The sequence below is a fragment of the Aedes albopictus genome, chromosome 1, assembly GCF_035046485.1.
Source record: "Aedes albopictus strain Foshan chromosome 1, AalbF5, whole genome shotgun sequence".
Lineage (NCBI taxonomy): Eukaryota > Metazoa > Arthropoda > Insecta > Diptera > Culicidae > Aedes > Aedes albopictus.
This window is the reverse complement of record NC_085136.1, coordinates 318106570-318123701: the sequence shown is the minus strand read 5'-3', so window position 1 is coordinate 318123701 and position 17132 is coordinate 318106570. Positions and strand designations below refer to the sequence as shown.

Here is a 17132-nt window from a genome sequence, read left to right as displayed (position 1 = left end):
AAAGGTAAAAAAGGCCTTTACTTTAAGGAATTTCCAGACTTGAAAGGTACTTACGCTCATCGGGACGGGATACACGGTCACATTGTACAGCGCCCTCGGCTGAGGATACCGCCAGCAAATAATTCCCACATCCCGATTGATGATCTTGATCTGATACGGCAGTGGCAGTTCGTTGCTTCGGCTGGACTCAATGAACTGGAATGCTCCTGCCCGCAGATCATCCTGGTAGTGCTCCTCCTGAACGCCTTTAGTGGAATCTCTCCGAGAGAAACCCGGTGCCGTCAGGGGGATCAAGTTCTCCCGACTGGGTGTCATATTGGCACTGGCAGTTACCGATGCACTGCTAGCGACTTCCTCCGAAGACTTCTTATCTAGGATCTCGTGGAAAAGTTCTGACATCCGCTGAATTTCACCCAAATTGTTCGGATTGAAGTCCAGCTGCAGGTAGCTGGAGTTCAGTTTGATCTGGATCAAGGGATCACGTTTCCAGTACTCCTGCGTCAAGGACGCTTGAAGCTTGAACGAGAACGGATGCATGATCACGAACGAACCTTGACTAAAGATCAGTTCTTCCAGGTCCAAGTTAAACGTCATGCGAGCCGGACGCTCTTGTACTCGCAATGTCGAATGAATGGAAGAAAAGGACAGCTTGCAGTTGTAGACCTGATGATCTTCGTCTAGGAGGTGGATCATAGTTTGCGAAAGTCGTACCGTCACCTTCTCCACGTCGTACAAGTTGGACTTGATCATTTTGAACTTGTTTCGGCTAAGCATGGGTTTGGGCAGCTTTCTCGCGGGTCGCTGTGGCCGATCGTTGCTTTGAGGTCCACCCATTGCACCAACCAAAATATCGGCAAGATCCTGAACGACCTTCAATTTCTGGTGTGATACCGTGAATTTGATCGGTCTTTTGAACTCCACGCTCAGTTCGTTGTTCTTCTTTGCCGTGCTGTTTACGAAGCGGGTCTTGATGATCGGCTGTGGTATGCCCAGGTCATCTGGCTCACCGGGGAGTGTCTTCACCAGCGAGAGCTCATCGAGATCGACGATCAAGTCAAACAGTGACAGCTGTACGACCCGTTCCAAAAGATTCAGCGATAGCAAGCCATTCGGTTGGGCCATCATCATTCGGAAGAGGACTTTCGAGTCCTGATCCTTGGACTTCCTCTCGTGAAGGTTAACTTTGAAGTATCCGCCCAGGAAGCAGACTTCGTACGGTATAACCTGACCTTCCACCGTCGGACCGAGCGATGGTTTCAAAAGCTGTTCAGAAGATCTGCTGGAGGTCTTCCTCTGTCGCGAAACTCCGCCGATGCTTCGTCTACTGCTGGAAGTAGCCTGTTTTGTATCCGACGCTCGGTAGGACTCCACACCAGAGTCCTCCTCAAAGCGGGACAGCTTGGAGACGCTTCGTCGAGTTCTAGGTAACTCAGAGTCCCGCAATGATCTCACCGAGTCAATGCTGATGGCGTCTTGGCTGATTTGTCTGCTGAAAAGAGCCGGGTTGAACTCCACCACACTGCTGTTCGAGGAGGAGCTACTGTGACGAGCCGGAGCGATCACCTGAAGAATGTTGCTGATCTTGCGGGAGATGTTCCCAGCTAGGCACAATTGATCCAAGTCCAGGTTCATGAGAAGGTCGGACATGCAATTCAGTTCCATGGCCTGACTGCAGATGAGGACATTTTTGTAGATTATGCAAGGAGCGTAGATGACGGAGAAGTTAAACTCTTTAAAGATCGTGTTGACTTCAAAGTCAGATGATCTTTGAACGTCCTGAAGGTTGTTCCACTCGAAGGCCGGGTTATCGTGGTGGGTCGTTGACGAGGTTTGCTCCTGGATGTACGCCAGGATGTCTGACCAACAGGCGGTGCTGAGAGAGATCTCCTTCAGGAGAACTTCGTACTGTCGATCTTCGATCTTGGACCCCGGTACATTAAGGATTCGCATTTGGGCTGCCTTGGTATAGACATCCGGCCGCAAGGGCACCCGACAGATGGGGTTCTCTACGTTATGGTGCATGGTGATCGAGTTGATTTTGAAGATGTAGGCGTTACAGCTTTCGGAGCAGTCTCTGAGGGGAATAAACAAACGAAGGCCTTTGCTGGAGAACAAGATCAACGGAAGATCTCTAACACCAAAGACCTTTGGAGGATATTCTGGTTCGTCTTGTTGCTGGAATATTGTCAGTACGTCTAGGCATTGCTCCAATAGATCCAAGTCCAGTCGTAGATCGATCTGTTCTACTTTGACGATAACCTCAATCAGAGTATCATTATGCTCTCGATTCTTTCGTACTGTGTCCCATTTGGTGTGCACATTGGTCGTTTCTGCCTTGGTAATAGTCAAGTTCAGGAATGTATCGTTGGCGGATTTGCTCGATCCACCTGGGTCCGTTTGCACGGTCAGTGCCAAGGCTTCGTTTTTGTTCCAGATCTTTTTATCGACGTCGAACTCGTAGCACTGAACGCTCATACCGCCAACTTTGGCCTTGATCTGGAGATAGACGTCTTGCATGTCCAAACTGTAGATGATATCCTCCAGTTCAACGCCGAGCTTGATCTTCATCTGGCCGTCTTCGTCCTTTCCAATGCAATTGACTGTCACCTTGGAGAAGGTCCACTGGAGCCATATTGAAACCGGAAGAACATCCTTCTTGCCTGCATCCTTGAGGGTCTCCTCGGAAGCACCACTGGAGTTATGGGTCATATCCAGGAACTCCTTCAGATCAGCTGCCGTTGCGGCGCTGCTGGATTTCTGGGAGATCTCCAGAACCTGTGGTTCGCGGGGTTTTCCAGTCCCGTCACTCCGAGTTCTGACCATCGGTAGGGCCAACAATCGGTTCAGTGTTACATTAAGCAACGCCAGCTGTTCCTGGAACAGATTTACCTTGAGTGGCGATGTGTCCACATGGAAGCAGGCCGACGAGGCCGAGCCATCCTCCTTGAAGTTCAACACCAGCGAGATGTTGGTGGTCGTTTCGTCCAGCAATTTGTTCATCTGCCGATTCTGGTAGGTCCAGCTGGAAGTGTTGGCCAGCGAAATGGTCCAGGGAAAGCTTTCCTTGTCGTCGGGCCAAACGGACTTGGCTAGGCTGACAGGGAAGCGGCTGATGTTGGCGGATAGGCTGGTCGATTTGAAGGCCGAGTTGATCGTGATGAGAGGAAGCCTGCAAAGTGTGATCATTAGTAAGTTCTGTATGAAACAAATTGAACCCACTTACTTGAGCATGACGATCTCGTTGTCGCCGAACTCCTCCTCGGGCGGTGGTCTCCGTCCACCGACGGCCGTTTCGTGTTCGATGTTCCGCTGGGGAAAGTATACCGTGCAATGGCGGAACTCTAGGTGGAAGATGATCCGGCGTGAAAGCTGCTTCCAGAACTCGATCCCGACCAGTGGTTGTTGATCGGTGGTGGTGGCGGCCTTTGTGGTGGCCATCGCTAGCGATTCGTCCTTTTCCGTGTCATCTTCGGCGGCGACGGTTGAGCCCAGTTTTGGGAGCGGAGTGAGGGCCGGTGCCGCGGGTTGTGCGTCGACTTTGTCGGAGTTGGAGTGGACCGAGGTGATGGGTTGGACGGGCTTCTTCGGCAGCATTCGATCGACGGATTTTCTGGGGCTGAGCGAGTGGCGGGTGTGAGTTCGGCAGAGGGGATCATCACGGCAGGCGGCTAGTTGAGTTGGTAGGATCCGGAGGAACTCGTATAGTGTGGGATCGAAGTTCAGGCTGAGATCAAGGAAGCGCCCGTAGAAGATGGGAGGATGCTCGAGAGAGGTCAGCTGGTGGTCGATGGGCAGTTGAATGATGACGGTGAGGAAATCCTCGTCGGTGGGGTGATCCGGCCAGAGTGCGGTAAGAGACCGCTGGGTAGTTGAAGTGTTGGGAATGTAGGACAGACAACGAAGGCTGCGAGCTGTCAGTTTTAGGGCGGAAGTACGTTCACAGAAGATTTGCCGGAGATGAGCCTGGGATATTGTTAAGTCTAGGGTTGGCAAAGCGGAGTTGGCGAGATTTTGAAGAATTTCCGTGGATGGATGGAAGAACGCCGTCTGTGTGGAAAGGGTTTGCAGGATGGACCAGGCTACGGATGTTTGTGGAGGGCTCAGGAGTAGCTTGAGGTCCGAGATGTCGTAGTTGTGCTCAATTTTATTCAGTTCGGTGCTTGGCCATAACTCCGGGAAAATAAGGAATCGGTGCTGGTGATTTAGATTGATGGCCGTGGCTACAGATAATACCAAATCGTTGTGGTGTAGTTTGATTTGAAGACGCTCCATGTTTCCGGAAATGGAATGGAAGCAGCTGTCGAACAGCTTGGACGGAGGTTCCGGCAGTTGGCAAGTGGTGAATATCAGTCGATTAGGATAAAGAGGCGTCAAGATGTTGCACTCCACTCGATTAAAGACTACCGATAAGAAGGGTACCTGAGTGGATTGGGAAAACTTACTGGAACTACGCTTTCGTCCAAGCTGGAACTTGCCATGATCGAAAGGCTGAAGTTCCAGAATTGGCGTAAGGATCGTAATGTGGACCTGCTTTAATGGAATCTCATTCATCAGGGCATCGTAGTCCTCCGCGGAAGGCGGAGGCAGCTGACTTAGACTGGGGATCGGTTTTTCTTCGTAATACGGAGAATATTCGTAGGCATCCTTATACGAAATCAAGGTCTTCAGCCGATGGAGGGTATCAGCTCCAAACTTCAGTCGGAATTTTCCAAAAAACGCTCGAATCATGTACTTCTCGGAGAGATTACTGAACTCCAGGTCACTTCCGAACTCTGAAGTTCGTCGGTCATCCGGAATCTGCACTTCGTGAACAATGTCCATAGCGATAGCAGGAGACCTGCTCAACAGAACGTCCTGACTGTAGGTTCCCAGATGATAATTCCAGTTGACGTTGTACTTTCGACCTTCCCCGGAGCTATCATCGAAAAACGAACCCTTGATGTGCTCCTCACGTGCCGGCTGAGCCTCACTCTGGAAAATATCCCGAATTGTAACCGGATGCCCACAAGGACAATCCTCCAAAGCTTGAAGTCCTATCCGGGCAATCCCTCCAGACACGTTGAACCACTTCAGTCCGCAGATCACCACCTCTCCGTGAACTCCATCGAAATCCAGCTGCAAGAATGGATTGTACTTGATCTTCCTGGCAGTTCCGAGCACGCTATCACCCACAAATTCCTGCGTCTTGAAAATCATCCTCATCCGATCCACGTAGCACCCGGCATGAAACACGTGAAACTCATGATCCTCCGTGTGGTCGCTCTCGTTATCCTCCGGGAAGAACGAAGGCAGCAAATTCCAAGCCCACGACAAAAGCGATTCCTGTCCAGTCTCCCCCTCACCTTCTCCACCAGGTTCCTGCCCAACGGACACCTCATTCTTTATCTTCCCTTGCTTCAATGCCAACCCGAGTTCAAACAACCGCATCAACATCGGAAACTGCTGCGACGAAACGTTGAAGTCCAGAAACTTACTATGGATATCGATCCGCGTGATTGACGATCTGTCCTGCGCCGCCGGCAAATTGCTATACTTCATCAACACCCGCGCCTGCAGCGTACTCCGATACAAAACCGGCTCCTGACACACCTCAATCTTCCCCGCCGAGTTCCTCTTGTCCAAGCATATCGTCAAGTCCACCACATTGATCAGCTTCCGCAGGGATATCCTCGTCGGCGAAATGTCCACGAACGCCGGGTTCCACCGGCCATCGGCCGACTCCATCGACAGCTGCTGGATATTCATCGACACTACGATGTCCTCTTCGACGTACTTGAGGATCACATTGTGGCAGCGGATCGTAATGTTGTTGGCGATGCGGTTGATCAGCGAGGCCATGTACCCGGGTGGGGGAGCTTCCTCGGAGTTTTTGCTCCGCTTGTTGGCATCCTTCCGCGGTGCGGTTCGATTCCCAGGTTCTTGGAGCTTCAGGACAAACTCTGTGAATTGAAATACACAAGTAGAAAAGATGGAAAATTATTAGAAAAAATAGGAATAAAACATAGTAACTACCCTGGATTTCCCAAAAGCATATCAACAATTTTGGATAAAATCGGGTGGTAGGTGCCGATCATCTTCGATATTCACATTAATACCTATGTACGAGCTCGGGAGACAGTGGACTGTAAAAGCGGAAAACTTCTCTTCGACGATGAAGAACACGCGTCCGATCTGGTCAACGATACAAAAATTTCTGATTTTATTTGCTCTTTGGATATACATAGTGTGTGTGTTTTGAAAAATGTAGTACTAGATGTCTCTCCTGCCAGCGGTTGCCAGCAACACGGTTGTGTTGTTTCACTCAACATCCTGCGGCCCGTTGAAATTGTAGAATTTCAAAACCTACTCAGCTGAGTGATCTTGCTCGTTGTCTAAAGGAAGTAGACAAACCTTCTTCACTGCACGTTTCGTCGTTCCATCCTTCGTTCGTAAGGTAACCACACGTGTGTGGCCGTCGCTTCCTCGATGTAGTTCTATGATTCGAGCTAGTTGCCATTGGAGTGGTGGAGTAGCTTCGTCGACGATGAGGACTAAGGCCCCCTCTTGGAATTCAGTGACCTTAAAATCCTTTTGCAGGACCTGCAATTCGTGCAAATAGTCCCGCGTCCAAGCCTTTCAAAATTTTTGCTTCATATCTTGAACAAGCTGCCAGGTTGATAGTCTTCCTTGCGGAATGTGCTGGTACGACGGTTCCAGGATCGCTTGAAATTCTCTCCCGATCAGGAAGTGAGCGGGTGTGATGGCACTAACATCATTCGGGTCATCGGATAGTTGGGTGAGCGGCCTCGAATTTAGTATGGCCTCAACTTGCGTCAATACCGTAGAAAACTGCTCAAACGTTAACTTGTGTTCTGCCATGGTCATCTTGAGGTGCGACTTCACCGACTTAACGCCGGCTTCCCATATTCCGCCGAAATGCGGACTGCGGGGTGGAATGAAAGACCACTGGATAGCTCGTTGGGTACAAAATTCGTTCAGTTTCCTTTGGTGTTGATCTTCTTGGAATAAAGCCGCTAGTCGATGCATTTCGTTGTTTGCCCCTTCAAAATTAGTGGCGTTATCTGAGTACAGGTTCAGGACGAGTCCACGGCGACTTACGAAACGCTGAAGTGCGGCCATGAATCCATCAGTTGTCAAGTCCGAAACTGCCTCTAGGTGTATTGCACGAGTAGCCATGCATACAAAGACGCACACATAGCCCTTCAATATTGGAGCATTTCTCAACTTCGAATTCGATCTTATTTTGAATGGACCAGCAAAATCGAGTCCCGTTTTAGCGAATACAGGAGAAGGCTGAACTCGATAGTCCGGTAAATTCCCCATTAGTTGAGTAGCTCTCGATGGCTTCATACGAAAACACGGAATACATTGGTGAACTAGCTTTCGGATCGTGTTCCTTGCATCCAGCGGCCAATATTGCTGTCGTACAATCCCCAAAAGACCACGCTGTCCAATGTGCATATTCGATCGGTGCAAGTGCCTTACCAATGCAATCGTTAGCGGATGCCGTTTGGGTAGCAATGCAGGGTGTTTCGTGTGGTATGGAAGCGCTGCATGTTTTAGTCTGCCTCCTACACGAAGAATGCCATCTGTTTCGTCAACGAAAGGATTCAAATTACGGATCGGAAAGTTGAACTGCTTGCCAGCTTGCAAAGCACTGATTTCATGACTGAAGACTTCCCTCTGCACCAATCGGATAATCAATGCAGATGCTCGAGATATCTCGGATGTCGTTGGTAAGCCCTTAGTGACAATTGTCCTTCCACTCTTGATGTAGTCACAAAATCGTATAACGTATGCCATTGAGCGTTGCATTATCGGGTATCGGCTGATTCGATCGAACAGTGATAATCTGGGATGCTCCAGTGTCGTTACTAGCGTAGTATTTCGTAGTTCCAGTAATTCATCCTCGAGGATCGGTGGCGGTTCGCTGAAGCATCCGTCAGCATGGCGCAGAGTGGGTGGTCCATTCCACCACAGTTCGTTCATCTTCAAATTCCTTGGCTCTACTCCTCTGGATATGGAATCAGCTGGATTGGACCTGGAAGGTATATACTTCCAAGAGAATCGGCTTGTCAACTCCTGAACTTCACGAACTCTATTCCCAACATATACAGCAAGCGTTTCTGGTGTTTTGCGGAGCCAACATAATACTATTTGCGAATCGCTCCAAAGGGTTACGGTTCTGAAATTGACATCAAGTGCTTCCAACTGTTTCACTGTTAGTCTCGATAGTAACTGTGCCGCTAGCAGTTCTGCACGGGGCGTTGTTATCTCCTTCTGTTTTCCTGATTTCCTTGGCAGGATCTTCGATTTGCTGCATATGAGCTTCAACACGGCCGATCCATCATTCCTTACGAGTCTGGTGTACAAACATGCCCCATATGCAAGGTCTGAGGCATCTGCGAAGCCGTGTAATTCTACGATGCGGACGTCATCCTCAAGTATCCATCTCGGTATCTTCAGTTCATTGAGCCAATGGAGTTGATTGCGAAAATCTATCCAAAGGTTCGCTATCTCGATCGGCACGGGTTGGTCCCAATCTAGATTGAGAGACCATAGTTCCCGCATGATTAGCTTCGCTGCTGTTACCACTGGGCCCACGAAACCCAATGGATCAAAAATCTTCGCGATTTGGCTGAGAATGATCCTTTTCGTGAGACGATTCGGTTCAACTGCATCATTTATTGTAACAACGAACGTAAAGCAATCTTCTTGTGGACGCCAGGCTACGCCCAGAGTCTTGATTACAGCATTGATGGTCGGATCCTCAATGTTCATGACACTTTCTCGCATATCCTCTGGGACATCTTGAAGTACTGCTTCCGAATTCGAACAAATCTTATGGACACTAAAACATCCCCTTTGTAGTAATCCGATGATCTGATTTTTCAATTCTAGGGCTTCTTCCAGCGTGTTTGCTCCAGTTAGAGCGTCGTCAATGTAGAATGATTTCTCAACTGCGTGAGCTGCCAATGGAAATTGCTTTCCCTCGTCGATGGCCAACTGTCGTAACGCCATCGTGGCCAAGAAAGGAGATGATGACAATCCGTATGTTACTGTTCGCAAATCATACGTCTGGAGCGGTTGATCACAGCAGGTCCTGCTCACAATCTTCTGGTATCGCCTGTCGTCAGCATGTACCTCAACTTGACGGTACATTTTAGGAATATCGGCCGTAATTCCATATTTGTACGTTCGAAAGTTCGACACGATGCTAACCAAATCATTCTGGACGGTGGGCCCTATCATCTGCGTATGATTAATCGAGACACCAGTAGAAGACTCCGCCGATCCGTCAAACACTACGCGGAGCCTGGTAGTAGTACTGCTGGGCTTCAGTACATAGTGATGAGGAAGATAATATACGGACTGGGAATCGTCGTCGACCTCTTTCTCGTTCAGCTCCATATGCCCAAGCAGTTCATATTCTCGAAGGAACGCCATGTACTGTTCCTTCAACGCAGGCGCCCTTTCCAACCTTCTCTCCAAGGCTAGGAAATGCTTCTCTGCCATCCTACGTGAATCACCAAGCTGCAGCTTCAAGTCGTTGAAAGGAAGACGTACGACAAATCGCCCTTCCGCAGTGCGATCATGCGTATCCCGAAAATGCTTCAGGCATTCTTCCTCAGACGATGGATGTGGCGGAACAGGATCACTGTAGGTTTCAATTTCCCAAAAACGTTTCACGAGTGCCCCAACGTCCTCTTCAGCTCGAACGCAAAACGAATGAAAGACTTGTTTCTCTTCAGGTATGGGTCCGCTGAGAACCCAGCCAAACTGCGTTTCCTGGAACACGGCCGCGCAATCTGGTACTCGAACACGTCCTGACTTCAGCATATCAAAAAATACTTCGGCACCAAGCAGCATATCAACCTTATCAGGAATTCCAAATTTCGGATCAGCCAGTTCGATAGCTTCTGGAACAGTGATCCTTCGGGGATCGATCTTCGTAATTGGCAAATCTCCAGTTATCTTCGGCACAACCAGTAGCTCCTGGCAAGTAGAGTAGTCCGTTGTTCGAGACTCCAGCTTCGCTAAGATCTTGAAACGTACTTTCGTTTGCGTTTCATTCAATCCGCTAATCGAATAGTTAGCTGGCTGCTTCTTCAGTCCCAACAGTGTCGCGAACTGTTCCGACACAAAGTTCGTATGTGAACCGGAATCAAGGAGGACTCTACAAGGATAGGGATTGGTAGCCCTTCCGTATACAAGAATCAATGCTGTAGAAAGCAATATCTGCTTGCCCGTTTCAGGTCGGGTACAGAGACTCGACCGCTGTTGTTCGTTGCTACCTTCGGACTTCGAGTTGTCGCCACTGGTAGTAGCTTCACGATTCTGATTCGATGTCTTCTGTTCTCCGGTTGGAGTTACGGTCGGTGGCACAGGCGATTCGTTCTTTTTAGCTGGATTCTCAGTCGGGTGTAGCATGGTGTGGTGCCGTTTGCTACACTTTTTACAAGAATGCTCGGATGAGCACTCAGCCGTGCGATGTCCCTTTTGAAGACAGTTGAAACATGCTCCGACTCGTCGCAAAGTACCGTAACGTTCCGCCAGAGGCACCTTCCTGAAAGCATCGCATTTCCACAACTCATGATTGCTGGAACATTGCGGACACTTTTCCGAGGTCGCAACGAAACTGCTACCTTTGGATTTCGCTTCGACTATCTGCTTAACTGATTTGATCGGTGGTTTCGTTAGGCGCTTCTCCGTTGGGCGAATTTTCTCCAGTACACGGCAACGTTCTCTCAGGAATTCCATCGTAGAATCATAGTCTGGCATTCCGTTTGCGTCTTGATCCAGCTCCCAGGCCTTGCGAGTTTCGTCCTCCAATTTCTTCGAGATACGGTTTATCAGCATGCTTTCTCCTAGTCCATCAACGGGCAGATCGAGGTTCTTGAGGGCATCGGTATTTTTCGTACAGGTATCTATCAACCTTCGCAGGTCGACAGCGTTTTCACCACACATCTTCGGGAGATCGAAAAGCGCATCGATATGCTTATCGATTATTAGACGTTTATCCTCAAACCGCTCCGTTAACGTTGCCCACGCCGTAGCATAATCGTTATTGTTAATTATCTCCTGATCGATAATCCCCGCCGCCTTACCTACCAACGAATTGCGGAGATGATATAACTTTATCGCCGGCGACTCCGACTGATAGCGATCCATGATGGTTTCGAACATTGATTTGAAGGCGTACCAATTCTCGTATGCACCGTCGAACGTGGGTAACGGTACCTTCAATGGAGGCAAGTGCATTGCCACAGCGGGGGTTGCCGCAGGTGAAGCTGCTGGCGCCGGTTGCATCAACGCCAATTTTTCCCGTTGGGAAATATCATCAAGCAATTTAGTAATAATAACGTATAACTCACCGTATCGCTGCTCGAATTCGATATACTTCACCTCGGCTGCAGTATGGACGTCATCACCGACGTTCAGTCCGTAGATACGCTTCTGATGGTCGTTGTAGTCTGCGAACGTATCTTCGATGGTCTTGAGCTGCAACTGCAGGTAGTGCTTGCTTGCCAAATTAGGATTCGGCATTTCTGGATCTTCTGCAACAGCCACCTGCACTCGCTGTAGTTTTCTTTTCAAGGCATCCATTTGGATGTTTATCACTTTTAGTTCTTCATTCATCTTTTTCACTTGTTCTTTCTTCTTCTGGTTCTTCTTCTGTTCACTAACCGGTTCGTTTGTTTGGTTGTCACCGTTTTCGGACTGTGCTCCTACTTGCACCTTACTTCTCAAATTTTTCGGTGTATGCAACATTGTTGCCACTACACTTCCGAATCATTCGCATTGATTCGATTGGGAATCACTGGTCGGCCATTCGCTATCTTCACGCTACACACACACAGCTTTACGCTGTGGCTCTGAAACACTACTACCCACAGCCAAGAACACTACCACCAATCGATTCTCTAGCGTATCCTATTTTTCGTTATTACAAGCAAGAGCACAACCACAATCTTCAACCACGATTCACCAAGATGGCGTCAGGAATCTTCCGGCTTGTCGCAAAGCCAACGCTGTGCCATGAAACGCACACAGTCTCACGGCGTGATCGATATTTATGAAAGGCTTCAAACACACGAATCGCCAAGATGGCGGCACACTTCTTCAGGCTCGCTTAGAAGCCAACGCAGCACCGTGTACGATCTCACGGCGTTCTCGGAATGAACATATCTGCATACACGTCTCGCCAAAATGGCGTCACAATTCTTCCGGCTTGCCAAGCAGCCAACGCAGTACCATGAAAGCACCAGGTTTCACGGCGTTTTCGGAACGAAAGCACAAGCTTCAATTGCACCCATTAGTAAAAACACTTCCGCGCTACGATTTTCCCATTTGGCGTCTCACAATTCGGCAAAATGCCGTCGAAATCCTTGTGAACCGATCGCAAAGCTGCTGCTGCGATCGCTTTTGCAAGGCGCAAGTCGAATCGAACAAAATGGCGTCGCACTTTTCCACCGAGATTCGGATGATGCAACACCAAGAACAAAGAAACTCTTCCGGGAGAATTTCTTTTCACTTCGCGAATTCCAGCTTCCTGCGCACGAAAGCTGGCCAATCTTCCCGAAAGACTAGTAAAATCCGGGTTGTAAGGACCAGAAATGTACGAGCTCGGGAGACAGTGGACTGTAAAAGCGGAAAACTTCTCTTCGACGATGAAGAACACGCGTCCGATCTGGTCAACGATACAAAAATTTCTGATTTTATTTGCTCTTTGGATATACATAGTGTGTGTGTTTTGAAAAATGTAGTACTAGATGTCTCTCCTGCCAGCGGTTGCCAGCAACACGGTTGTGTTGTTTCACTCAACAACCTACTTCTCAAATATTCTTCAAGGATTAGAAATCCCTTCAGAGATTTGTTCAGAAATTTGAATGCAAATCTATTCAGAATTTGAACCGACATTCCTTTGAGGATTTCTCTCAAAATATCTACACGATTCTTACTTGAATTCTTTCCCGGATTCCTCCTTGGTTTTTCACCGCAAATCTTAACTTAAATTCTTTCGCAGTTTCTCACAGAATTCTTCCCGCTAGTTCTTCTTTGAATTTACCACCGAAGGTTTTTTTCTGGCTTTATCTTGTTTTGCAAGTTTTCATCCAAAGGTTTTAACAATTGCTTCCATAAATAGATTCATCCAAGATTTTTTGGTCGTTTCCCGATATGCTTCCAGAGTTTCTCGCTTGATTCATCCCAGATATCCTTCCCTTAGTGGTTTACCGGGATAGCTTTCCAACATCTCAGGATTTTTGCGAGATTCTTGCAGAAATTCTTCCAGGGGTTTCTTCCAGAGATATTTATCTTGGATTTTATAGCTGGATTTCGTTCATAGTTCCTTCCGAGATTTCTCTTAGAGGTTTTCAGAGTTTCTCCTTGATTTCCTTAATAGTTTCTCCCGGGTTTCCCCCCAGAACTTATTTCTAAAATGTCTAAATTTTCCCAGGATTTCTTCCACAGTTCCTCTCGAGATTTCTCCAATAGGTCATGCGGTGTTTCTCGCAAGATTACATCTGGATTCCTTTCAAAAATTTCTTGCGGAATTTCTTACAGCGAAACTCATAAGTTATCCCCACGAGTTAAATGAGATTCAGGAATTTCCCTAAGTGATTTTCCGGGATAGCTTTCCAAAAGTTTCTCTTGGGCTTTTTGCGAATTTTTTGCAGAAGTTTTTTCAATTGATTTCTTCCAGAGAGAAACTTAGGTATGAATTAATGCTCGTCGCGTAGCTAAAGTCAGTCGCGGGTTACTATACATAACTTCTCCCAAATTTGCGACAAATTACAAAACTTCCCCAGGGTCTGCTTCGTCATTGTTTTGGTGAATCCATCTGCCGGTTGACTGAAGGTTGGGATGTACTTGAGCTTGACTACGGCCTTCTCAAGGTACTCATGTACAAAATAATAGCGAATGCTAATATGTTTTGTCCGGGTATTGTAGGATCTGAAAACACGTAGCCGGACCGAAGTCCCTGTTCTTGACGTTCTGAAACAAGAGTTGCTTAAGTTTCTTCTTTAATCGACCGTCAATCGTAAAAATCAGCAGGACTTCTACGTTTATTGTTACAAAAAGCATCGTCTTTCCATCCAGCATCCAGTACAAATAAGTGCCAATTTGAGATCGTTCCAGGCCAAACTGTCACAACACTTGATCCAGCTTGTCGTTCCATACACGGCTTAGTTGTTTGAAATCTTATAACGATTTTTACTGCACCACTGCCGTAATTCTGCAAAGTGACGTAAGCGACATTGATAGGTTTTGCCCATTTTTTGGTTATATTGCATAAAACGCGGCTGTTCGAGTCCGTATGAAGTTGATCATCAATATTAACTTCTTTTTCTCGATCAGCCTAGATAGCTGTGTAGTGTCGGTAGCGATTGTCTCAATTGGCTAAGAATAACACTACGGACCGCCTGTTCCGGTGGTAAGAATCCACCAACAGGTGACCCCTAATTCATGGTGTGATGCGGCTTTATGCTTACCGTGCCTAGGAATGAATGGCTAGGGGGGTCTAATAAAAACCTAACCGCTAACGGAGCCTGTGGAGTACCAGGGCGCCCTCCACAGTATGTAGCCCTTACTGCGCTAACCGGAGCAATGGTGCAGTGGACCTTGTGTTTCTCCGAGACAATCAGCTGCCCTTCTTTAGTCTCACTTGAGGCTAAATAAGGGCGGGATTATGAAGATGTTGTTAATTAGTTTAAATTTTCACCTATATGGTTTCGCATTATGCGATTTACACAGTGTATTCTGTGTATCCTCGCCTTTGGCGTTTTCCAATCGATACCGATTTGGTTTTATTGTTGCTGTTCTTTGTTGTGCTGTTGTTGCGAAGAGTTTAATCTTACCTAGTTTGGGTAGTGGCTACGGTTAAGATAGCTCAGATCAATCTTCAGCATAAAAGAACAGCAACGATCAATCTTTGCAGACTTATGCAAAATGGTACAGCCCAAGTGGCCTTGGTACAAGAACCTTACTTTCGTAAGGGAAATTTCTATCTAGGAAACCTTGTGAACCCGGTGTTTGCCACTTTCAGTAAACATGAAATGGTAAACTCGCGTGTCATGCCTCGAGCCTGTGTGCTTGTCAACAACGCAATAGTTGCTACACTCATCTCTGAACTAACCACCAGAGATGTATGTGCTATCACAATTGATGTATCTGTTGGAAACCTCAACAGGAAATACGTCTATTGTTCTGTGTATTTACCGCATGATGAACCATCCCCTACGGATGCTTTCAAACAAGTCATCGCATACTGCACTTCAAAAGGCCTTCCGCTAATTGTTGGCAGTGACGCTAATGCTCACCATATCATCTGGGGCAGCTCAGACATTAACTTGAGAGGCTCCAGTTTGATGGAGTACTTAAGTAGTACAGATCTTGCATTACTTAACATAGGCAACCGCCCAACCTTCATGGTATCTGCTAGAGAGGAAGTGTTAGATATAACGCTTTGCTCTAGCAGAATTAGTCACGAGCTGACCAACTGGCATGTGTCAGATGAAGAATCTTTATCTGACCATCGCTACATCTTTTTTGAACATTTAAATGTTACTTCGCAAACATTGCGTTTCAGGAATCCTCGGTCAACAAACTGGGATCTTTATACTGATTTGGTTGCAGCCAAATTTCATGGATATTCACCATCCATTGACACTCCAAGTGATTTAGATGATGCCGTTGATACTACAACGACCTTCATCATGGAAGCTTTTGAAGAAGCATGCCCTCTACGGTCTGTGAAGATCACAAGAGGAACCCCTTGGTGGAACTCTGATCTGGCGAAACTCAGGAAACAATGTAGAAAGAGTTGGAACAGACGACGTTCGGCTGGTTCGGAGGCTTTCAGGTCGGCTCGCATGGCCTACAGGAAAGCTCTCCGGTCTGCTGAACGATCCGGCTGGAAAAACCTTTGTACAAATGTTTCCAGCTTGAGTGAAGTCAGTCGGTTAAACAAAATCCTTGCGAAATCTAAGGATTTCCGGGTGAACGAACTTCGTTTGCCAAATGGCGATCTGACTTCCTCTGATGAGGAAGTTCTGGAATGCTTATTCAGCACACACTTCCCTGGATGTGTAGATATTACATCTTCGGATGATCCTGATGTTTTTTCTTGTAGTTATTTATGATTCTTTAGCTTCGGCTCGGAGTATTGTAACTATAGAATCGATTGAGTGGGCTCTTAATAGCTTTGCTCCTTTCAAATCTCCTGGGGCAGATGGGATTTATCCTATTTTGCTTCAGAAGGGATTTGATTATTTCAAACATGTTTTGAAAAAACTACTTGTTTGCAGTTTTGCTACAGGGTATATTCCCAAATCCTGGAGGGATATTACTGTAAAGTTTATTCCGAAAGTGGGTCGTGCGTCGTATGAAGAAGCAAAGAGTTTCAGACCTATCAGTTTGACCTCTTTTCTTCTGAAATGCTTAGAACGCATTGTGGATCATCACATCCGTGATGTTCATCTGGCCAACGTGCCTCTTCATGTGAACCAACATGCCTACCAATCTGGTAAGTCCACTGTGACTCTTTTACACAAGGTTGTTTACGATATCGAGAAAGCATTCGCTCAAAAGCAATCTTGTTTGGGTGTTTTCTTAGATATCGAGGGTGCCTTTGACAACGTGCCTTTCGATGCCATATTGGAAGCCGCACGGAGTCATGGTATATCTCCAATGATTTCCAATTGGATTCACCAAATGCTCAAAAACCGATATCTCTTCTCGACATTGCGTCTAGCAGGGATTAGGAAATTGAGTGTTTGTGGATGCCCCCAAGGGGGAGTCTTATCACCGCTTTTGTGGAATCTCGTAGCAGATACGCTATTGAGGCAACTCAATAATAGCGGTTTTCCTACTTATGGTTTTGCCGACGACTACCTAACATTGTTAGTTGGTATGTGCATCAGCACCCTTTTCGACCTGATGCAAAACGCCCTTCAGGTAGTTGAGGGTTGGTGTCGCCAATATGGCCTTTCGGTTAATCCGAGTAAAACATCTATTGTTCTTTTCACGGAAAGGCGAAACCGTAATGGCGTTCGACCTTTGCGTCTCTTTGATTCTGAAATCGATGTGACTGAACAGGTAAAGTACGTTGGAGTCATTCTTGATTCCAA

At 47.3% G+C, this 17132-nt stretch overlaps 1 protein-coding gene across 1 annotated transcript in view; it reads right to left on the bottom strand.

The window, feature by feature from the left end:
* The window catches only part of LOC109423638 (intermembrane lipid transfer protein VPS13B-like), a 60257-nt gene that overhangs the window by 33034 nt on the left and 10091 nt on the right, over positions 1–17132 (bottom strand). The window contains exons 2-3 of the mRNA XM_062847202.1: positions 3224–5939; positions 55–3169 (exon numbers count right to left, since the gene is read on the bottom strand). Coding sequence (XP_062703186.1) covers positions 55–3169; positions 3224–5939 — 5831 coding nt within the window. The remainder of the gene's footprint in view (positions 1–54; positions 3170–3223; positions 5940–17132) is intronic.